The following is a 22,603-nucleotide window of genomic DNA, read 5'->3' on the forward strand; positions in this document are numbered from 1 at the left end:
ATATATATTGTAACAACAAAATGATTTTTGCATATATACTTCTACTAATCCAATTGTTTTGATTTACTCTCTTATTTCATTTCACACTCATACACACACATGTATTCATCCAACTCACACACACACACACACACATACATATACTCACACACACTCAAACCCTAAACGCGTTTGATAAAAAATTGGAAACAAATTTGTAAACGATTTTTATTTTATTTTTTGCTTTTTCGACACCAAACGCAATTTTAAAAAATTCTTATATATTTTCTGTTGCGCATTTAATTGTACATATTTAAAATGAAACAACTAAACATACACACATATTTTCCAATTGACAAAACAACTTGCACTTGATGATAAACATTTCAAAAATTTTATTGAATTATTATTGATTTTAATTTTGCCAACCCTTTCAAATTGTTTAATGTTTCTGTATGTGTGATCTATCTATCTCTGTCTGTCTCTCTTTCTTTCTCTCACTCGCTGTCTCTGTCGCTATCTAACTATCTAACTGTATAAATGTGTGCTATGCATCCTAACTAAAATCTGAACAATTTACAAACAAACAAAAATACAAAAACTATTAAACTCAATTGTAAATTATAAAAAAAAAAAAAAAAAAATATCAAAATCAACAACAAAATCTGTCTATCGAACTATTCGAAATATCCAACATTTGTGGAACAAATAAATTCTTGTCCAACATCTTCCTATCACATGCAACAATATACGGATCGGGCCGCAGACATGCATAAGGAGAATATGAAAAAGAAACGCCGCGATTTGGAGCAGGCCAGTTTAGATGCTGCTTCAGATCTGCTCGATACAGATAGCAATGCAACATTCGCAATGGTACTTACCTTTCAATTTACTAACGATTTTATTTATACATTTGATAACTGAGGAGCCAAGGGATGCTCAAATAAGAAGACAGGATAAATGTGATATATTTATTTAGATTTTGGATGTAGGAGCTGCTCTAGAATTTATAGTCTTTGCTATTCTACAAAAGAGAAGAAAGAACTAGATGATATATGATATCGAAATAGGCCTTAATACTATACAGTTACAGTGAAGCTTTTTGTACTCAGATATATATAGAAACATTAGACAATATGATGCTAGAAAATGTATTTCTATGTGTGCATATATATATATAGACAAAATCTCGAAAGGCCACATAGTTTAGCTCTTCCTCGTGTGTAAGTAAAAAATAGTTGAATAATTGCAAATGTTAGGTAATAATCTCGTGGGATTTGTTAAGTTTTTAGAACCCATTGCCAAGTTTTATCCACATCAAACCATTTAACTAAAAACCAAATTCACTTTACGAGCTTTCTTAACAATCAAATGAAAAGCAAGACCAGAACTCAAATTGGCAATTTGCAAAATGTTTATGATAAAACTATTAAAACAACTATTTCCTTTTATATTTGCCTCTTTTTATTAAAAACCACACAAACACGCACACAAATACACACAAATACAAAAAATACGCAAAATTTAACAACTTTTTTCAAACGTGCTCATACGCAACAAACACAAACTCAATCTCCAACACTCAACTTGACCTCAAAAATGAAAAAAAAAAAATATACACACATACACAAACACACACATACACAAACACACACACACACAAACATCATCAAACATCGCTGCGTGGCATTCAATCGACTCAACCAACTGAACTGGAATTTGATGAAAAATTGCAACGAAATTAAATGAAATTACGCACATGCCACGCCCATTCTCCACTCGCCACTCACCACTCACCACTCACCATTCGCCATTTGCCATTTGCGACTGCATTTCGTAATCGCAACGCCATCCAATTACCCCACACCCCCAACGTACCCCTCATTGCATCAACTACAATCAAAATTCCATCTCAAACGGCATCGCAATATTCGCGCGGGGCTGGCCTGCAGAAGCCCCTGGTGCGTCATCCGGGCGATCCGCTGGCCCTAGAGAAGCTGCGCCAATGCGAGGTCCACATGCAGCCACCGAAGCGCCCCAGCTGCTGTAAGACTTGGCTATCCAAGTTTCCCACAAGGTAACTCAACTCAACTGTTTCATACGCAACCGTATTACTTAGTTGAATTTCGTTAAACATTTCGTAGTAGTTGATGGATTTCCTTTTTGATGTTGTGAATATGTATCTACAACTTGCTCACTCTGTCTCTCTTTCTCTCTCTCTCGTTCTATATGCTATAAATTTGTTATAAATCTACATATATATACATATATTGACTTTTTATGCCACTAATTAACAGTAATTGAATTGGGTCCCGAAACTGAATCTTGTACTTTACATTAAAGACAAACCCGATTCGAGTTCTGCTTTGCTGCTTGCCATCATCATTTGTTTTGCTCGCTGTCTTTTGTTTGAATGCTTGCTGCCAAATGATTTGCCATCTGGCCCTCGAAGAGTCCAGAGTCAAGTAAAATGTGACAATATAATTTGCTTAACGCTCTGCGTCAATTACACTGTGCAACAAAGTTTTAAGTGATGCGAACTTTACTGTAATTATCTTTTTATTTGTAACTGAAGCAACTACGAATCAACTTTAACTTAATGCGAAAAATTATACACTCTCTCAAAGTTTCAATTGTTATGCTAATAATAAATATAAATAAATTTTTCTTACTGTAGAACAAAGAGTATTTAACAAACTTTTTTGCTCAAGCTGGGTATCTTCTAGTCGAATACACTCTATTAGAGCACTCTTGCTTCTTGTCTTTCACTCAATCTAATTTCTATAAATTAAAACGCAAACTTTGTTGAACAGTGTAAATTGCTGCAGTTTTAACTTAAAAAGTTTTGTTGTGTGCTTTGCTTTCTATCGATTTGTTTGTTTTAAAAATAAAACAATTTTTTGCTTTGTAGAACGAAAATTTGGAACCCTTAGTACCAAGCCACATCCCATGAATCCATATGTCCTGCTAGTTGACCGAACGCTTTTGTTTATGTTTAGTAGATCTTATTTCCTTAATGAGCACTCTTTTGATTTTCACGCACGTAGCTGAAACTGATATTTTGAGTTTCCTACTTGAAATATTTAAAACAAACAAATTATTATGCCATCAAAATAAAACAGAAAACTTCTTAAAAGGCCACACAAAAACAAAAAAACTATTTAAATAAAACCAACTAAAGCCAAGCCAAAAGAAAGAACAATCACAAATCAAAAAGCCAATCTCTAGATGATCAATTAATGTGTTTTGTACTTGTTGAATATTTATCCAAGACAATGTTCTAGATCGAAGAGAATCGATGTTATCTCACGAATCACATTCCCGCTGGTCTTTGCGCTCTTCAATCTGGTCTACTGGAGCACATATCTCTTCAGGGAGGAGGAGGATGAGTAAATGCCGTTTAACTTATACATATATATATACTTAATATATATTTAGAGAGAAACACTGGCACCACAATACCAGAAATTGTACTAACCTATTATATCTCTCTTTTTTTAATTTCTACTTTCATTTACCAATTTACGTTCCAAATTCATTTGCGTATGGCTTTCGTTCGGCTTGGTTTTTTGCAAATAACCAAATATGTTTATATGATTTTGATTCGATTTTCCATACTGAAACTGAAACGATACGAAAACGAAAATGAAAACGAAAACAAAAAAGGACCTTCTAAAGCGCGTCCGCGTCTCTGAAAACCAAAGGCTATGTAGAATCCAACATGAAATTTACAATACGGCACACATATATATATGCATACGTATGCGTATATATTCGTATGTTTATATATATAGATATGTATATGCTTTGCTTGATCGAATGGGGCGAGACAAGGCTTCAAGGCATTTCCACTATAAGAAAATTTGATGAGCGACAAAGATATTTACTAACTATAAGTTAAATTGATCAAGTACGACTGCATAGTAGATAAAAGAAATTAAAGAAATTGAAGAGAAATCAAAGCTGTATTTTAAAGAGAAAAACAAAAACAGAAACGGACAAAGCGATTTGTGGGCGATTTGCAAAACGCTTTCAGCTCGATTTGTTTCAATTTGTTTTTAATGCTCGAAATTGTTAAACTTAAAAGAGAAATTAAAGAATACAGAATTTTAAATAAATTATTTATAGGCCTAAATCCATATACGTTTTGTTCATAATTCAATTAGTTTAGTTCCAAACAAATTATAATTAATTTGTACTTAAAATGCGCTAAGTTAGTTGTAAAAGAAACTTCAAAGAAGATGAAGAAGAAGCAGAAGGAGAATTAAAAAAAAAAAAAAAAAAATAAGTGAAGTCGCACGACGTTTGTAAATATTGTCATATTGTCAATAAGTTTTAAGCCAACTAGTTTATACAATTCGAATTCTAAAATGCAAATTTACTGCGGAAAAAACGAACAACAATTGCGTGTAGATAAATTTAAGTTTAGATATAAATAAGCAACAACTGCAACTGCAACAACAACAACAACAACAACAACTAAAACAAATTCTAGGCAAATTCAATTATTATGTTCACAATCGAATTAAAAAAAAAAAAAAAACAAAAAGAAAGAAAGAAAGAATCACAAATAAAACTCGATACAAAACATGATACAATGTTTTGTTTATTCACATACACAAACACACACGAACACACACACACGCACAACACACACAAAGCTAAGTGAGTTTTCTATTCAATGATAACCTGGCAGCACGTATTACAAATATTTTTGCCATGCCACATCATTTGTGTCCTATGTAAACTCAGTTTCCTTTGGGTCAATGCGACTGAAATTTGATAAGGGCTGCTTCGCAACGCTGCTAGAGCGACATATATCGGAACATAACATATAGCTGCCATAGTTCTATAGTTAGACCAAACAAAAATCAAATAACAATAATTACCCATACGCTCACATATGAATTATACAACTGCCAGGGTATTCAGACTTCGGCACGCTCCGAAGTTTAAGTTCTCTCTGATTTATCACAATTTTAAATTGGTGTAAAGTGCATTCATTGCATTGTTCAAATGGAACTGGTGGGTACCGCAAGTTTTTATTCCTATTGAAATGCATCAACTAATAGAACGATTCCAATTATATACAACTATATACTTATCGAGTTTTTCCTTTTGCTTGTTTACTACCTTCGATTCAATTCAATTGTTTACGTAGCTACAAATTACTATAGATACATTCCTAGAGATAATTTTGTTCTTTTCTTTATACATACATATATTTTTACTTAGCATAAACTAGAGTAAAATTTCAATTCGATTATTTATTTGGAAACAAGCGAAACTAATATTGAAATTATGTACGATTTTAAGCTTGTGTTTCCATTAGTTAGTTATTTATTTTTTAAGTAGATTAATAATTAATTAATTAAAGTTAAATTAAACCATAAAACCAGTTAACAGACAATACAAATAGCTTATTACGTAGCGCAAAAACGAATTTTTTATTACCAAACCAAAAACTAAAAACTAATAAAAAATCGAGAAACATTTACAAAACCAATTTACTAAATAGACACCTTGGATCACATTTTGATTGAAGGCCTGGCACTTGATTCCGAAAACAAAACTATTTTGTTTTTCTTTTCGTTTTTTCGTTTTTATTAAGTGCCTTTTGTATGAGGAGTGAGTCCTGCAGTTAACAAATAGCTGGCCGCCTTCCCAGTTGGAACCAATTAATAATATACGCAGCTCGAGTTCCCCCTAAAATTACTTAATAAAAACTATGCACAAACACCAGATAATTACGATCCTAAGATAATAACTGAATTCTACATAGCAACGACATGTACAACAAAACAAAATACCAAAAAAAAAAAAAGAAAAATACTCCTGACTAAAAATCAACTAATATTTTGTAGTTCTATCATATTTTATTCAGCTTGTTTCATTTTCTTATTCAACTTCTTTCTAATATTTTGTAATGCTATGCTTTTATCATATTTTCGCCTTTTGTTACTATATACTTTATAAAAAACTATTTATAATAAAGGTAAGCCCAAAATAAATGAAACAAACAAAACAGAAAAAGAAAAAAAAAAATCAAAAATCAATGATAAGTACGCACATATATGTATATATATATATTATACATATATATGTATGTATATATTATACGATTATACTTGTCACTAAACAAACCTCAAGAGGAAATGAAATAAATGTTGTAAAATTCGTGCCAAGCAAGAAACAAATGAAAATTTCACCAAGAAAATTAACTAAACTAGCTAATAAATATACACAACAATACAAATACAAATAAAATTGAATAACAGTGAAAATGTGGGCAGTTAAAGTAAAATCTAGTTGTATATGAAGCTATAGCTATTGAACATACAGGGTTTTAAATGTGAGCAAATAAGTAGTCGATGGTTCGGGCAAACAGTTAAAGGCCAAAAAAAAAAAAAAACAAAAACATAAGAAAAGAAGAATAAAAAAAGAAATGTGTTTTGATTGATGTTGATGATACACTGATAAGCAAAAAGATAACTGAAAAGAGATAGAAAACTAAATGAAAGCGTCGTAGTTCTTAGCACATCGATCTATCGATCGGAATAATTGGCTAAGCTGTTCCAGTTCGTCTCTATAGTATATTAGAGCTATGTTAGATCAAAATGTCACGGCCAATCCGAGACTTGGCGTAGGTTGTGTGCTGCCTTCAGTTGCCGTTCATCAATTTGGTCAATTATCATTTAGCAGAGGGAGAGAAGCGAAGGGAATTTCTTTACCGTGCGGCAGTCCAGTATATCGGTGTAAATAATTTATATGTACGTGCATATACATACATAATATATATGTAAATGTCATATGGTTAGGTTTAACAATTGCACAACTTCTAGATGCGATCCAAAAGTAAAAAGACTTACAAGTTTCGAAGTGACATCAAAAATAAATGACATTTAGCAACCAAAACGTAGCGCATAAGTTATGTGTAGTTAAGTTAAGTTCCAAGCAAACGCAGTGTTGCATAACGCATGCACATAGAATAGTCATGAAGGAAAATACAAACAAAAAAGAACATTACTAATATTAACTAATTAATACTAACTAACACACGGCCAAAGCCCATTTGCAATCTACACCAACACAGACAGACAAACGATTGATTCTCTTCACATCACTTTCCAACACTATTTCACTCTTTACTCTAAAGAAATTTAACTCGCACAAATCGAAAATAAATGAAAATTATAAGAAAAATTTAAAATCATAACACATATCTTCAAGCATTAAAAAAGCGGCGGCCCTTTAGCCAAGCCCAATTCTAACAATCAAAAAAAAGAAAAAACGAAAAAAAAAGAAAGTAAACAAAGAAAAACTGCAATTATCATTTCTAAGAGGAACAAACACATATATTGAAAAATGTAAATACGAATCAGTTACAAATTGAGAACCTGCAACATCCTTACTTTATAGAGCTAAGTGTACACACATACGCCCACACATACAGATATACATACAAACACACACACACACACACACACACATAATTAACAACTAGCTAACAGAAATACATCAGCAAGAAAATTCTAAATAGTTAAGATCATGCGTTCAAAGTAAAATTAAATAAAAAGGGGAAAAACATTTGCTGTAGTGCAACCCGCGAAAGTTAATTGAAACAGAACAAGAGAATATACCGAAATCAAAGAACAACACCAAAAACCGAAAATAAAACATAAACAAGGCAAATAAAAGAAGATTATGAAATTTAAATGCATAAGTAAAATATTAGTGAAATAATTATACAAAATAGTTGAAATAATTGTTGTATTGCCATCAACCCGAATTGAAAACAAAAACAAAACAAAACAAATCCAAAAACAAATGTGTAAAACCCCCAAAATAATGAAAATGTTTGTGAAATGTTTATAAATGATAAAAAAAAAAAAGAAAAAAAAAAAGAAATTAAAAAAAAATACACAACATGGCATGTTTAAATAAAAACCCAAATTTAAAATGTATTAAAAATTGTTTTCATTTTGCGAATTTAACAGCATTTCATGCTTGGTGTCGACTGCTTTAATAGTGTTATGTACGCCATTCCTAATTCTCAATTTTAAAATTTATTTTTAATATTTTTATTTATTTATTTTTTTTTAGAGGCCCCTTGGGATTTGTTTAAGCCAAGTGAAGCTGCAGGAATGTTGAATGAAATTGAATATTGAAGCAGCTTGTGACAAACTACAGATCACCATTTTCTTATGCAAAATAAAAAATATGTGTTTAACTTTTAATATAATTTTTATTTCTGAGAAATTAATAGTTTTCTTTTAAGTTTTATTTAGATTATAGTTTCTGTTCATTTTCTTTTAAATATAAACTGCTTCCAGCTAATGAAGAAAAGGAACAGCAGCAGCAGCGTAGCATAACAAGTACTGCTTTCCTTAGAAAAATCAAAGCAGTGTTAGACGAACAAGCATGCCGCATGCAGTTTGATAACAGAAAATGGCCACTGCTTGTAAAAAGCAGTATTTTCATTATAGCAATCAGCAATTGAGAGTCATCTATTCAAAAATTTGCATTAATCAATTGGTCAGGAATAGGTAGATAAAAAAATCATATTTTAATTGAAGTTAATAATCATATGAATGCAACAAACTGTTTCGTCGAATACCGGCATACTTCGTGCCATATGACCTCAAATAGTTCACATATGCAATAAACACTTTAAGCGCTAAATTGACGTCCAATTTTCAGCACGATCTTGCCGATAATCATAAAAGTGATCGCGTGTCATGCGAATCTATTGCATGCATAGCTCTTTACAGTTATCAAATAAAGCAGGCAACTTTTGACCTTTAAATAGGGCCAACCCGTGAGACAGCTGCATCAGTTGCATCAGAATGTTGGACCTCAACGCTAACCCAACCACCAGTTACAATGCCGAGCTCAAGATATGGTCGGGCGCGCGGGAGCAGAGCTACTACAATGACGATCTGACCATAGGTCAAATCATATTCCGCCAGCTGCAAAGCGATCCGCATCGCATATTTCAGATCTCGCACAGTGAGAGAACACGGCTCACCCGCTCCCAAATGCTGCACAATGCGGCTAAAGTAAGTTTGTATCTGAAAGCTCAAGGCTTCGTCGCGGAAACGGACATTGTGGGCCTGCTGGCTAGGAACAGCACGCACTTGGCAGCTGTGGCCTATGGCTGCCTCTTCAATGGCACGCCCTTTCATGCCATCAATCCCAGCCTGGAGGAACAAACCATACGCCAGCTCTTTGACATAACCAAGCCGCGGCTCATCTGCTGCGACGCGCTGGACTATGAAAAGCTGCGAAATATTGCCTCAGCACTGAATGTTCCCATTATAATCATACATGGCCGCATAGCGGGCGTCACGAGCATTCAGGAGTTGCTGCAAGCATCTATTCCCGAGGATTATGAGCCCAGCCAGTTTGAGCGTGGCATCGATCGCATCATGGCCATACTCTGCTCCTCGGGCACGACGGGTACACCCAAAGCCGTAACCATATCGAATAGCCGTCAAATATTCGAGAGTCATAGGTAGGACAAAGGCTACGTATACCGTATATCCCATATCCCTGGGAAATTTTTACTGTTTTATCCAGAGTAGAATACGGGGCATTATGAGTATCTCTTACCTTCCTCCAGATATCTGAACAGCAACGACATACAGTACGCGCCCAGCACCCTGGACTGGCTCACAGGCCTGGTCACCCTAATTACGGCCGGGGTCTACGGCACAGTGCGTCTCATATCGCAGCAGGCCTTCAGTGCCGAGCATTTCCTATCCATGTGCGAGCAGGAGGGCGTCAGCTGGGCTGTGGTGGCCGCCTCGCATATCGCCATGCTGGCCAATTGTCCGGCTACTGACGTGCGCCAGCTGCGCAGCCTGAGGCACTTGCTCTTCGCTGGGGGCCATACGCTGGTTGCCACGCTGAACAAGATGCAAGGCTACCTGCGGGGCGAGGGTATCTTGCGCAACGCCTATGGCATGACAGAGCTGGGCGCGTGCGTCTCCTGTAACTACACAACCCACTCGAAGCCCAAGTCCGTGGGCCGCCTCCTGGGCAACATACGCATGCGCGTGGTCGGCGAGTCAGCCGTGTCTCTGGGTCCAAACGAGCAGGGGGAGCTCTACTGCCACAACGGGCAGCACTGGAGCGGGTACTATGGCAACGCCGCGGCCACAGCAGAGATGCAGGACAAGGGCGGCTGGTTTCACACTGGCGACGTGGGCTACTTCGACGAGGATAACTACTTGCACATCGTAGAACGCAAAAAGGATATGCTCAAGTATCTGGGCATGATGTACTACCCCCATGAGATCGAGGAGGTCATCGCTCAAATGCCGCAGGTCGCCGAAGTCTGCGTCTTTGGCATTTGGAACGAGACCGAAGGCGACGCAGCCGCTGCATCGGTGGTGCCCAAACCAAATGCCCAACTAAGCGCCGCTCAGGTGATCGCCTTTGTGGCCCAACACATTGCTGTCAACTACAAGCAGCTGAACGGTGGTGCTCAGATTGTGCCACAGCTGGCGAAGAGCGCCAATGGCAAGGTTAATCGCCAGGCAGTAAAAGCTGCCTATCTGAAGTCAGCTCAGAAAACTGAGCCAACAGATTAACTAATTCGCATAAAAGGCAACTAAAGTCTCTGGCAAAATCTAATGCAAAAGCAATTGTGTAAGAGCTAAGACAATTTTAAAATTAGAAAATCTGTGTTAAATGGGATTTATTAAATTGAAGCTAACCTCAATAACTTCTTCTGGGTCAGCAGTGTAATTAGTTAAAGAGATAAGATCATAATACTTGTTTGCATAATTACAATGTATTTTAGGGTAGTCCAAAACTGACTTACAACTGGAAATCTACCTGTCTCAGATAAGAATGTTTTCAAGACCAACCGTGTTTATTATCATCTAATTACGTCAAATACTTTGGGAGCTTCTTGATATGGTTACCCCCAAGTCAAAACAAATGAGAGCGTTGCAGTCGGTTGTAACTGACTGTCAAATACACGTTATTGAATGAAAACCAGTAAACCAATACCTAGTGGACTATATAATGCTATTTGTGTTATTTCAGCATAACAAGTCGCTAATAATAAATATAAAATATGTTTTATATGTCTGAAGAGTATAATTGGAAGAGAAAATAATGAAAATTACAAGTCCTAGTGACTAAATGCCAGATTTGTATATATTAAAATACAATTTATAGATAGATATATAAAAGACAATATAGAGTTGTAGAACCGACTCAATGTTTGCTTACCATTGTCCAGACCCAATAGGCCCCATTTAATTTGTGAAAGAGTTAACAAATTTGACGCTGCAAAAATTGGGTCCATAGTGCTGAACCAAAAATTCCATGATAAACAGGTTAATCTCTAAGAATAATGCTTGACAAAACACAATGATAATAGCTAAAACACAATGTAAAAATGTTGACTCATTTTTCAAAGAGATGACAATCATGAATTATGAAATCTGTATCAAGAAATATTGTCTAAGGTAAGGCTAATGCATGCTTCTACAGCATTTATGCGATTCATGACAATTTTGTTACTATACATATATTTTATACATATATACGAAGATAGAGCATATGCATTTCTTATCACCGTTGAATGAGTGGAAATACAACTTGTTTTGCTCTCGTATTTATTACAATTGGCTCGTTGCCTTTACGATGACTTGCAGGTTGAGAGTGAAGCTCTGAGCAGATAAGATAATCGTGCCTACTTTATAAACTTATATATATGTCTTAATTGATTTTACTGATGCTCTATCAGTGACTCATACAGACTCTGACTCTTAAGCTTAAGAGAATATATAATTGGCCATTAATACCTAACAAGTATTGATAATCATCCATGCACACAGTAGCCAAACACACACATAGTCTAAATTATTCTCAAGTCATGATTATCTCAACAATTCACAATTGCACTTGAATCTATCTGTGCTCTACTCACACACACACACACGCGCACACTCACACTCACGCGGCCGTCAACTTGTAGCAAGTGTAGTCTACGATTATTAAAAACGGGCTACTGCTATCTACAATATGTAATCACGCTATTCGCTACAATAGTATAAAAGCGCAACTACGTCCAGCATCATGTCATCAGTCGCGTTAGTCAACTAGCTGCATTCGGAATGCCTTACACGCCGGAAAACAGCTACGATGCGGACCGCAGAATATGGAGTGGACAAGAAGAACGCGACTATTTTGCTCCCGATTTATCAATAGGGGAGATCATCTTCCATGAGATGCGACGTCATCCGAAGCTCATAGCTCAAGTAGGTTCTTAAAGGGGCTAACTAGGATAATCGCTAACTAAAAATAAAAAATAATGATGCTCATTAGATTTCCGTCACTGAAAACACCGTGTTAACTCGGGAGGAACTCCACCACAACTCTATGTGTGTGGCCAGCTATTTGCGTTCCCTGGGATTATTGCAGTCGGATATTGTCGGAATCATCGCTAGGAATACCACACATATTTTTGCCGTGACCTACGGATGCTTCTTCAATGGAATTCCCTTTCACTCCCTCAACATATCATATGAGCAGGCGACTATCGAAAAGTTGTTCAACATAACAAAGCCAAGTATTATATTTTGCGATGGCGAGGACTACGAAAAAGTGAAAGCAGCTACGGCAAATTTGAAAGTGAAGATCGTTACAATGCGTAACCATCAGATGGGCTCAATTAGTATTGATGAGGTATTGGCCACCCCTGTGGAAGAGAACTTCAAACCAGCTCACCTTGAACAGGGAAATCTCCAGACTCTCGCCATCCTCTGCTCCTCGGGGACTACGGGTACTCCCAAAGCAGTGACCATCACAAACAGCCGCAAGATTCTTAACCCTAGCCCGTAAGTAAAGCCACTCCAGTATTACATTGATTTGCTTAAAATAATATTCCAAATTGTTCTAGCGAACTAACCACTGCCGACGTTCAGTACACGCATAGCACCTTAGACTGGGTCACTGGTCTGCTTACAACGGTTACCTCTGGGGTTTACAGTACAAAGCGAATCATAGCTGACAATCCATTCGATCCGGCGCGTTTGTTGCAAATCATAGCGGAGCACAAGGTGACGTGGCTGATACAGGCGCCAGCGCACCTGGCTATGACAGCAAACTGCCCGGAGTTAGAGAAGGCCGATTTGCTTAGCATACGAACTTGGTTCTATGGTGGTGGTCGATGCTCCTTGGATGCGCAGCATAAAATAAGGAGTCGATTGAGCCACGATTGTATGCGTTTGGCATACGGGTTCACGGAAGTCGGGAGTGCAGTATCCAAAAATAATCACTTTGATGCAAAACCCAATTCGGTTGGTCGTCTGATGGAGGGCTTCAAGGTAAAGATAATTGATGAACAGGGAAAGCCGTTGGGACCGAACGAGGTGGGCGAAGTGTGCGTCTACTCTGGTCAGTATTGGCCTGGTTACTATGGCAACCCGAAGGAGTCGCACTCAGTGCGAGACTCCGCCCTATGGTTCCACAGTGGGGATCTGGGCTACATGGATGATGATGGCTTCCTCTACATAGTGGAGCGCAAGAAGGAGATGCTCAAGTACCAGAACATCATGTATTACCCACACGAAATAGAAGACGTGATTGCTCAGATGCCCCAAGTGGCAGAGGTCTGTGTCTTTGGCATCTGGAATGAATTCGTTGGTGACGAGGCCGCCGCTGCTGTCGTTAAGAAGATCGGATCCACCCTACACGCACAGGATGTGGTGGACTTTGTGAAAAAACATACCAGCGCCAAGTACAAGCAATTGAATGGAGGTGCACTCATCGTGGATGAGATTAAACGAACTGCCAATGGCAAGACCAACCGCCAGGCCACAAAAGCATACTTTCTCGAGGTTAAAGATAGAAATTAAAGGGTTTCTTTTTAAGGAGATTAGATTAAGCTAATGTGAGTTATCAAATGAAAAATTCAGTAAATGTATTAAATACAAATAATAATAATAGTAGTAACAACTATCTCCAGCCAGATGACTTTGTAAGTTAATAAAAAAAACCTCATTTTACATTCGTGAATGAGTATAACTACACATACATTTGTGTATTTATCAGCTAAATCTAATGTCAAACATCGATCAGTGATTATTCACAAGAAAGGTCATACCATAATTAGAAGGGAATCCCGTTAACCGTAAAATTTTCTAAATTATGGCAAGTCATCATTTAGTTAAGAATTTCAAATGAGAAACTGTGGGTCAATGAATGGAAATGTATGTATGTGAGGCGAGAGATCACAGGCTTATCACTCAGATCTTCCAGCTCTGAAAAACAAATAATGCGAAACCTTCTTAAGTATGATTATAAAGAACGAAAACACCATAAAAAGCACTCCCAAAAAGTCGTCACAATTCAAAGATGTGATATTAATTGCTGACGGAATGCCCGCGATTATAAGCAAAAAAAAAAAAAAAAAAAAAACAGCGATAGGATAGATAACTCTGATGTTTTTTATCGTATTCGCTTACAAGCAGAGGTAGTTACAATTAGCAACCATCCGTTTAGATCTGGCAACCCGTACAGATAACAGGGAAGTTATACGGGGTCTGAGTAAATATGAGCCCTAGCAGTATTAACAATATTAGTTCAGACTTTTGTGCTGCTAAGCTCATATATTAATTTTATGTCAAATAAGATTAAGCTGCGTTATCTATCCCCGCCCTATAAATAGCAGCCCGAACATTTTCGTATCCCTAGTCATTAATTAATACGCAATTGTTAAAGTCGGCATGCAATTCAAACCAGAGATCACTTACGATGCGGAGCATAAAGTATGGAGTGCAAAAGATGAACGTGATTATTTTTCACCCGATTTATCAATTGGAGAGATTATCTTTCATGAGATGCGACGACATCCACAGCTCATAGCTCAAGTAAGTCAGTAGTGAAATAAATGCTGGACAAATATTATAGTGTTCGTGCAGGTCTCGGACTCGGAAAACACCGTGTTAACACGGAAGGAACTCCATTTGAACTCGATGCGTGTGGCCTGTTATCTGAGATCCCTAGGATTATTGCAGTCGGATGTTGTCGGGATCATCGCAAGGAATACCACACATATTTTTGCCGTGACCTACGGATGCTTCTTCAATGGAATTCCCTTTCATGCGGTGAATATGGTCTTCGATGAGGCGGCCATCAAACAGCTCTTCAATATAACAAAGCCACGACTTATATTTTGCGATGGAGATGAATACGAAAAAGTGAAAGCAGCAACAGAAAACTTGAAAGTGAAGATCGTTACAATGCGTAACCATACCATTGGATCGATTAAAATTGATGAAGTATTGGCCACTCCAATAGAGGAAAACTTTAAGCCTTCCCGACTAGAGCAGGGTAATAATCAAACCCTTGCCATTCTGTGCTCATCCGGAACTACGCGTATTCCCAAGGCTGTGACTATCTCGAACAGTCGAAAGATCCTTTCCGCAGCTTTGTAAGTAAAATCTTAACTCAAAATAATCTATTTAATTATGCATTTTAATCCATCTTAGAGATCTGACCACTGCGGACGTTCAGTATGCGCACAGTACTTTGGACTGGTTCTCTGGTTTTTTGACAACGGTTACTTCTGGAGTCTTCAGTACCAAACGCATTATAAGTGACATTCCATTCGACCCTGCTTGTTTCCTGCGAATAGTTGAACAGCACAAGGTGACGTGGTGTATGCATTCACCTCTTCACTTAGCATTGACAGGAAACAGCCCCGAATTAGAGAAAACCGACATGTCAAGCATACAAACATTTCTTTATGGAGGTGCTCGGTGTTCCTTGGAGGCTCAACTGAAGATAAGGAATCGATTGCATCACGATGGCATGAGCCTTGCATATGGTCTAACAGAATTAGGTTGTGTGACAATTAATTTCCATTTTGATCAGAAGCCTAACTCATGCGGCCGTCCTGTGGATGGTAAAAAGATGAAGATAATTGCTGAGAACGGAGATCATTTGGGACCGAACGAGATTGGAGAGGTATGCGTGAGTAACGGTCAGTATTGGGCTGGATATTATGAAAATCCGGAGGAAACTCAGAATGTCCTTGATTCGGAACAATGGTTTTACACTGGTGACTTAGGCTATATGGATGATGATGGCTTTCTCTACATAGTAGATCGGAAAAAGGAAATGCTGAAGTACCAGAGCTACAAATATTTTCCGAATGAAATCGAAGACGTTATCTCCCAAATGCCAGATGTGACTGATGTGTGTGTCTTTGGCATTTGGGATCCCATGGGTAGCGACAAGGCTGCCGCAGCTGTGGTGAAGAAAGTCGGCTCACAATTACAAGCTCAGGATGTCGTAAACTACGTGCGGAAGAACATACCAATAATAAACAAACACTTGCATGGGGGTGCTTTGATAGTGGATGATTTAAAGCGAAGTCCCAATGGCAAAACCAATCGCAAAGCCACTAAGGAATATTTTCTTAAGCTAATAAAATCCAATTAAATTTTTAACTTACAAATTTTGAACTTTGTAAATAAAATTGCTTTTCATAAAGAAATTCAAACACATTAGTTAAACCACAGGTGGCGCTGCAGCAATTACAGTAGAATTTCAATTAATATATGCCTATTCGCACTGCTTGTGAAACTGCTTATTTAACGAATGAAATATGTAACGTACTGTTGCTGTGTCCTGCTTGCATGAACTGCTTCGATAGAGTCCACAAATGTGGAACATAGTCATAAGAATGGTAGATTAAATGATATACATATGATAAATGCCAAACAATACGAGCTGATATTTTGTAGATAGCTCTTAGATGGTGTGTGTGTGTGTGTGTGTGTAATATTAAAAGCTCGAGCGGAGATATTTTGTATTCAGTAAAGGCGAACATATCATGAAATAAACGTCCCTTACTATCAGCTGGACAGCTTTCTGGGCTTATCGCCAACATTGGTTGTATCTGAAGCTTTTTGTTGTTTTCGGGCGGGTAGTCTGATAGGTGACGTTTGTTAACCGTTTGATAGGATAGCGGTTAGCTGATAACCAACTGACAAGCTGGTCTAGTCAAAGACCACTCCAGGTGCTTGTCGGCAGTAGCTGAACGACTTGCGCGACGCTTGGACACTCTGCTCGACGCATCCACATTAAATCCACGTCCCCCTTATCAGTTAGCTAGAGGAAAACATGGAAGGCGGCCCCAGCACACAGTTCGATAAATATACAAAAGTTTGGAGTGGACCAAGGCCGGCGCATTTCTTCGACGCCGATTGCTCCATTGGCAAAATACTGTTTGCCTTCATGCGCAACCATCCGGCAAACCTGTGCCAGGTGAACTTTAAAACAGATCAGTTTCAATTTATGGAGGGAATGCTAATATACCAAAATATTCTATACAGATCTGCGACACGGAGGGCACTGCGCTTACAAATGGCGAGGCCATCAGCTTTGCCATACGCATCGCCCAGCAGCTGAAGGCGATGAATCTGCGTCAGGACGATGTTGTCGGCATTGCCGCCACCAACACCACGTATCTGATGCCCGTCGTGCTTGGCTGCCTGCTCAATGGCACGCCCTTTCATGCCGTCAGCCCCTGGCACGACGAGCCCACCTTCAAGCACTTGTTCTGCATCACCCGGCCACGGATCATCTTCTGCGACGGCACTGTCTACGACAGACTGAGCGCCATAGCCAAAATGCTCAAGGCGCCTGTTTACACGCTCAAGGATCATCGCCTCCAACTGCCGCGCATTGAGGACCTGCTGGAGCCGACCAAACAGGAGCTCCACTATATGTGAGTAAACAATACAAATGTTTTCAGTATTTATACAGCAAAAAGAGTTTAAATTGATTAATGCTGGATCTAAAATCAGCTGAGCTCAATTATAAATAAATACATCTACATTTGCTTATAATTTTGTTAGGCTGATTTTAATTAAGCTTTATTAAACTGTTCCTAGTTTGGTTAAATAATATATAAAATTAGTTTTAATATTGTTAAAGTTAATTTTTTTTAAATACTAAATAATTTAATATAGCTATTTATAAATATATACATTTTTTTTTTTTTTTTTTTTTAGCTACAAGAATAATTTTCTTGTCTAAGTAAACTATTCTTCTTTTAGTTTTTTACATTTTTTTTTTTTTTAATATATTAAATTAAATGTAATCTTTTTAAAGTTCACATTGATAAGTTTTCTTATTTAGGTAAACCTCTTTTATTTTTAGTGTTTATATTTTTTCTAACTTCTGCATTTCTTAAACTCACTTCTGTTTCTCTTAGCCCGGAGCCCCTGATGCTGGGCGGCGATCAGACAGTGGCCATACTTTGCACCTCTGGCACGACGGGCTTGCCGAAAGCGGTTTGCATATCGAACTCCGCTTGCCTGTTTGACTTTGGGTAGGATAGGCAGAGTAGATCTCGAGTGAGGCACATCACATTAATCATTTTACTCCCCCACAGCTTCGTCACCGGCCAAGACGTGCTGCTGTCCTTTAGCACCATCGACTGGGCACCGGGCTTGTTCAACATGCTCTACAGCTGCTGCCACGGCTCGACGCGCGTCATCACCGACCATGCCTATACGCCGGAGTACATGCTGCAGCTGATCGAGAAGTACAAGGTGACGCTGCTGACTCTGGCGCCACAGCAGGTCGCCTCGCTGCTCAAGACTCCCACGCTCAGCCAGCAGAGGTTGGCCAGCGTGCGCTTCGTCAGCATTGGCGGCGGCAGTTGCTATGTGGCCAATCTGCTGAAGCTCCAGGAATATCTGCTGAATGGCCAGATCTCGTATGGCTACGCGCTAACCGAGTGCGGAGGTGTTGCGGCAAATATGGGTGTGGCCAAGCCCTCGTCGGTGGGCAGAATCGTGCCCGGAGTCAAGGTGAAGATTCTGGACGATGCCGGCCGCAGTTTGGGCCACGGCGAAACGGGCGAGATCCTGGTGCACAATGGCAAGGTCTGGAATGGCTACTATGGCAATCCGAACGAGTCGAAGCGCATACAGGACTACCAGGGCTGGTTCCACACCGGCGACATGGGCTACTTTGACAACGAGAACTTCTTGTACATCGTCGAGCGGAAGCGCGACATGCTGCGCTTCCATGGCGCCCAATACTGCCCCTACGAGCTGGAGCAGGTGATCGCCGAGCTGCCGGATGTGATCGAGGCGTGCGTCTTTGGCCTCTGGAACGAGGTCGACGGCGACCCAGCCGCAGCGGCGGTGGTCAAGGTACCCGGCAGTCGGCTCACCGAAATGGATATTGTGGAATATGTGGCCAAGCGCCTGGTGGTCGATCACAAGCAGCTTCACTGCGGCGTCTTCTTTCTCAGCGAGCTGCCCAAGACGGGCAGCGGCAAGGTGCTCCGACAGCAGGCCCGAGATCAGGCACTGGGCAAGCATTGGACCGACTATCGCAATGGACATTAACTGTTCATGTATATGTATATGGGTATATGTGGTTTATTGTGGCTTTAGGCCTTAGCGTTTAGGCATTCTATTTATTAAATGACTCATACATTCCAGTATTCAATCATAATAGTTGTTGTTGGCTGGCTGAACTGTCAGCTAGAGGCTGTCAGGCTAAGCGAAGGCAAGCCGAAGACAAGATACCCTTAACAAAGTTTCTTTTAAGTTGAGTGTTCAGTGGAGAAAAATGAATGTAAAGTCGATCAAATTTATAGCAATGCTTATAGACTCTAACATAAGTAAAAAGTTGATCAAATTTCATATCATATCTACTCTAACAAGGCATATTTCTACACTGTAACACCACATACTCTGCAGAGTTAAATCAAGAGCTGAATCGCGGCGGAAGCACTAACTGGCCGAAAGTTGTTTTAGATAGTCGTTAGTATTCGTCTTCGATTTGTTTCTTTTTTTTCGGGACTATGTATTTATTTTTGCCATTATCACGTGCTTATCTCGAATTGATTAGCCAACAAAGCGATATGCTGGCACCTGAATATCAGAGAGGAACTAGCGTTAATATACAACGGGCCGAATTTGCAATAGGCTGCCAGTTGCTTAGATATCGGTCGAAACAGTTGAGAGCACTCCATTTATTGCTGTGAGAATTTTAATGGTTTTGTATGTGGAGTTGCCTACTTGGAGCCCCATAAATAATATATAAATGACTTGTAATTCAATGAGAAAAGCTTGAGCTTTATGTAGTATAATAATAGTGGCAAACTATCATAAATTAGCTATGTATATATGCTCTTATCAACTCAGCGGGAGTATTCTTCTAGGACCCCAAGTAGTGCTTTAGCTACTACTTTTGGGTATTTGTAATAATTATCGGATTAAATTTCTATATGAACTCTCTAAAGTAAGCCTTATCAGTTTGTCCTCTTTACATAGTGAATCACTTTACAAATATGTAACCCATATATCTTTATCGATCACTCAAATCTCAGCCAATAGCCAACACTCCTGCTCACCTAGCTGTTAGTTAATTCTCTCGTCGCCTTCGCTCAAATGAAGTTGATCCACCGATCAGAAGTCTGTCAACCCTCTGTGTGACATCTAAATTCATAGTTGCATAGATTAGCCCCATTTTCAGTTCAACAACCCTTTAACCTTTCCATTTCAGTTGAGGGTTAGTCCCCCAAACGCAAACTGATCGCATGTAGCACTTGATTGACAGCTAAGCCAAGTTGCACTTTGTACGTGATCTTGTCAGCATTGCAATTGGATACATTGCCCCCTCCTCGTCGCCGCATGAATCACGAGCACCGCTTGGGTGCAAACCCTAAAAATAAACTCAATGTTTGGATACGCCCAGCAAGCGAAGCCGCAGCAGCAGAAGCAGAAGCAGCAGCAGCAGCAGAAAAAAACAATTAAACGGGCACTTGGGCACTGAGAAATTAATTTCATTTGGGATCGCAGAGGATCATTGATAATGATCGGGAGCTCTTAGGTTGATTGACAGCTGCGAGTTATTGTTTTCAATGTCAAGTTCAAGTTCATGAAACACAATCTTTTCGGGGGGGCATTTAGATGCATTTGTCATTGATCATGCCAGCGATCATGTCGCTTTCCTGTTGCTGTTCTTGCCGTTGATGATCGTGGTATTTGCCTCGGCTGCTGTCTGTTCAGGCGTATCAAATATGCAGGAAGTGCAAGGCGTAGCCAATTGCATTAGTCTCGGCACCGGGCACCGGGCACTAGGTTGGGGGCAACATATCAAAGCTGCCTGGCGCCTTGGCCAGCTTTGGCTAACTTGGCAAAACCTGACTGATCTTGTTCACAGGGAAATAGAGAGAGAGAAAGAGAGAGAGAGACAGGGAGAGGGAGCTGTAGCACCTCTAATTGTCATGCAAATACCAATTATCATTTGTCAGTAATGCCACTTAGAATAATGTGTCTATGTATAATTAAATGCCAGCGACTGATTCTTTGATCGATCATTACCAACCAGCTACAATCAACAATCCACAATCTACGATCTACGATCTACGATTTACGATCAGTGATCGTCGCGATATAGATCAGAACTCATGAACTAAGCTCTCGCTGATTAATTCATTAGCAACTGTCGACCAGTTTGTCAGCTACACGCATTTGACAAGAGACTTTACCATATGAACCTTCCGTTGATCGTGCATTATATAAAGAATTGTCAAGGCAGAAAATCTTTGTTTTTCATGCCTGTCGTCTGTGCTACATGAAGTATTGCTTAATTAGCTCTACGATTTGCATATGTCAAAGCAAAGAACTCACCCAATGGTCAGCATATTGCCTCTCTAACAGCTCTACATGGCATGGCAAAGTCATAATTAATGTAGATTCTAATTACTTTAGCATCCCTAGATTCGATTGGAACATACCCTAGAAATATATGCATGTATTCACATACATAAAATTATTACAAAAATTCCCAAAGACTTGAATGTCAATCACAAATTTTAACCCTAAACAAAATTATACAGATAATAATGGCATATTTTTATAAAAAACTTGTTACTCATTTAAGAACTTGTCTGGGATCCACAGCATTCCAAGCGCCGCTTCTTATTGGATTCTATGTGTATAACTATATAGATTGGCCAAAACGCGCTCGTGCATTCGAAAATCGTTTATACGGTAAGCGTAAGAGTTAACTTCATGACGAAATCAATAATTTCAACCGATTTCGCTAGGCAAACCTTCCGAAGAAATCAACAACGAATTTCAAGGAAGATAAGGTCCGAAGGAGTTATAGATACCCCAATTTGATTCTTGCTGGGCGCAATAATTATCGTGTTGATGAGAGCCCGGACCTTTATGAATGTGCAAAGCCAAATTCACGCAGTCAAATGCAAGTCTACGAGTCTAACCTCTCTTTTTAATTGACTTTGATTTGTCTAATCAACTTCTGGGGAATATTTTAAGCAAATTTCAACGACACGTACAACAATTATTAATAAAGACAATTGCATCCTGAAAAAAAGAAGTTCCTGACGAGAGCTTCAAGTGAAAAAGGAAGCAAATGGCTGCATATTAGCCGTTCCCTAACTACATCTTGTTTTACTTGCTTAGGATAATATATCGCTTAGATCTATTTGCAGGTTCTGACTTTATGGAAGATAAAATCTTACTACTTGTCATGGCTTCAATAAACCTGCAACTGCTATTTTTTCATATAATCTAGTTTTTAGATTTAACAGTGAATTAAC

The 22,603-nt window shown here is 38.7% G+C and overlaps 5 protein-coding genes and 1 long non-coding RNA gene across 26 annotated transcripts in view; all 6 read left to right on the forward strand.

Annotated features, from left to right (window-relative positions):
• Positions 1-8,119, forward strand: part of GluClalpha (glycine receptor alpha 1) — a 48,252-nt gene extending 40,133 nt beyond the window's left edge. For 7 of the 21 annotated variants that reach the window (XM_089265035.1, XM_089265062.1, XM_089265041.1 and 4 more), the window contains exons 10-13: positions 746-852; positions 1,932-2,056; positions 3,252-3,368; positions 8,083-8,119. In XM_089265035.1, coding sequence (XP_089121161.1) covers positions 746-852; positions 1,932-2,056; positions 3,252-3,368; positions 8,083-8,104 — 371 coding nt within the window. In that variant the 3' untranslated portion in view covers positions 8,105-8,119. Of the gene's footprint in view, positions 1-745; positions 853-1,931; positions 2,057-3,251; positions 7,663-8,082 lie in introns of those variants that run through there. The other 14 variants (XM_018112347.3, XM_089265117.1, XM_089265081.1 and 11 more) reach the window with 5 other exon arrangements.
• A 356-nt stretch (positions 8,120-8,475) lies between these two features.
• On the forward strand, positions 8,476-10,654 carry Acsx2 (Acyl-CoA synthetase X2). The gene is made up of 2 exons (XM_018112334.3): positions 8,476-9,493; positions 9,602-10,654. Exons 1-2 carry the CDS (start codon positions 8,826-8,828, stop codon positions 10,572-10,574), a joined length of 1,641 nt encoding a protein of 546 aa, XP_017967823.1. The 5' UTR covers positions 8,476-8,825; the 3' UTR covers positions 10,575-10,654.
• Positions 10,655-12,047: 1,393 nt separating this feature from the next.
• Positions 12,048-13,969, forward strand: LOC108659432 (luciferin 4-monooxygenase). Its single transcript, XM_018112336.3, has 3 exons — positions 12,048-12,257; positions 12,325-12,836; positions 12,899-13,969. The coding sequence occupies exons 1-3, from the start codon at positions 12,114-12,116 to the stop codon at positions 13,854-13,856; spliced, it is 1,614 nt and encodes a 537-aa protein (XP_017967825.1). The 5' UTR covers positions 12,048-12,113; the 3' UTR covers positions 13,857-13,969.
• A 712-nt stretch (positions 13,970-14,681) lies between these two features.
• Positions 14,682-16,488, forward strand: LOC108659433 (luciferin 4-monooxygenase). Its single transcript, XM_018112337.3, has 3 exons — positions 14,682-14,870; positions 14,922-15,433; positions 15,492-16,488. Exons 1-3 carry the CDS (start codon positions 14,727-14,729, stop codon positions 16,444-16,446), a joined length of 1,611 nt encoding a protein of 536 aa, XP_017967826.1. The 5' UTR covers positions 14,682-14,726; the 3' UTR covers positions 16,447-16,488.
• A 323-nt stretch (positions 16,489-16,811) lies between these two features.
• Acsx4 (Acyl-CoA synthetase X4) lies at positions 16,812-19,468 on the forward strand. Its single transcript, XM_030384420.2, has 4 exons — positions 16,812-17,274; positions 17,343-17,737; positions 18,227-18,343; positions 18,407-19,468. The coding sequence occupies exons 1-4, from the start codon at positions 17,131-17,133 to the stop codon at positions 19,371-19,373; spliced, it is 1,623 nt and encodes a 540-aa protein (XP_030240280.1). The 5' UTR covers positions 16,812-17,130; the 3' UTR covers positions 19,374-19,468.
• Positions 19,469-20,412: 944 nt separating this feature from the next.
• On the forward strand, positions 20,413-22,442 carry LOC149092192 (uncharacterized). The gene is made up of 2 exons (XR_016196206.1): positions 20,413-22,031; positions 22,088-22,442. It is a non-coding gene; the product is annotated as an uncharacterized LOC149092192 (long non-coding RNA).
• The last annotated feature ends 161 nt before the right edge of the window (positions 22,443-22,603 follow it).

Source organism: Drosophila navojoa, chromosome 2 (assembly GCF_054131105.1).
Source record: "Drosophila navojoa isolate 15081-1374.11 chromosome 2, UAZ_NAV_1.0, whole genome shotgun sequence".
NCBI classification, from domain to species: domain Eukaryota; kingdom Metazoa; phylum Arthropoda; class Insecta; order Diptera; family Drosophilidae; genus Drosophila; species Drosophila navojoa.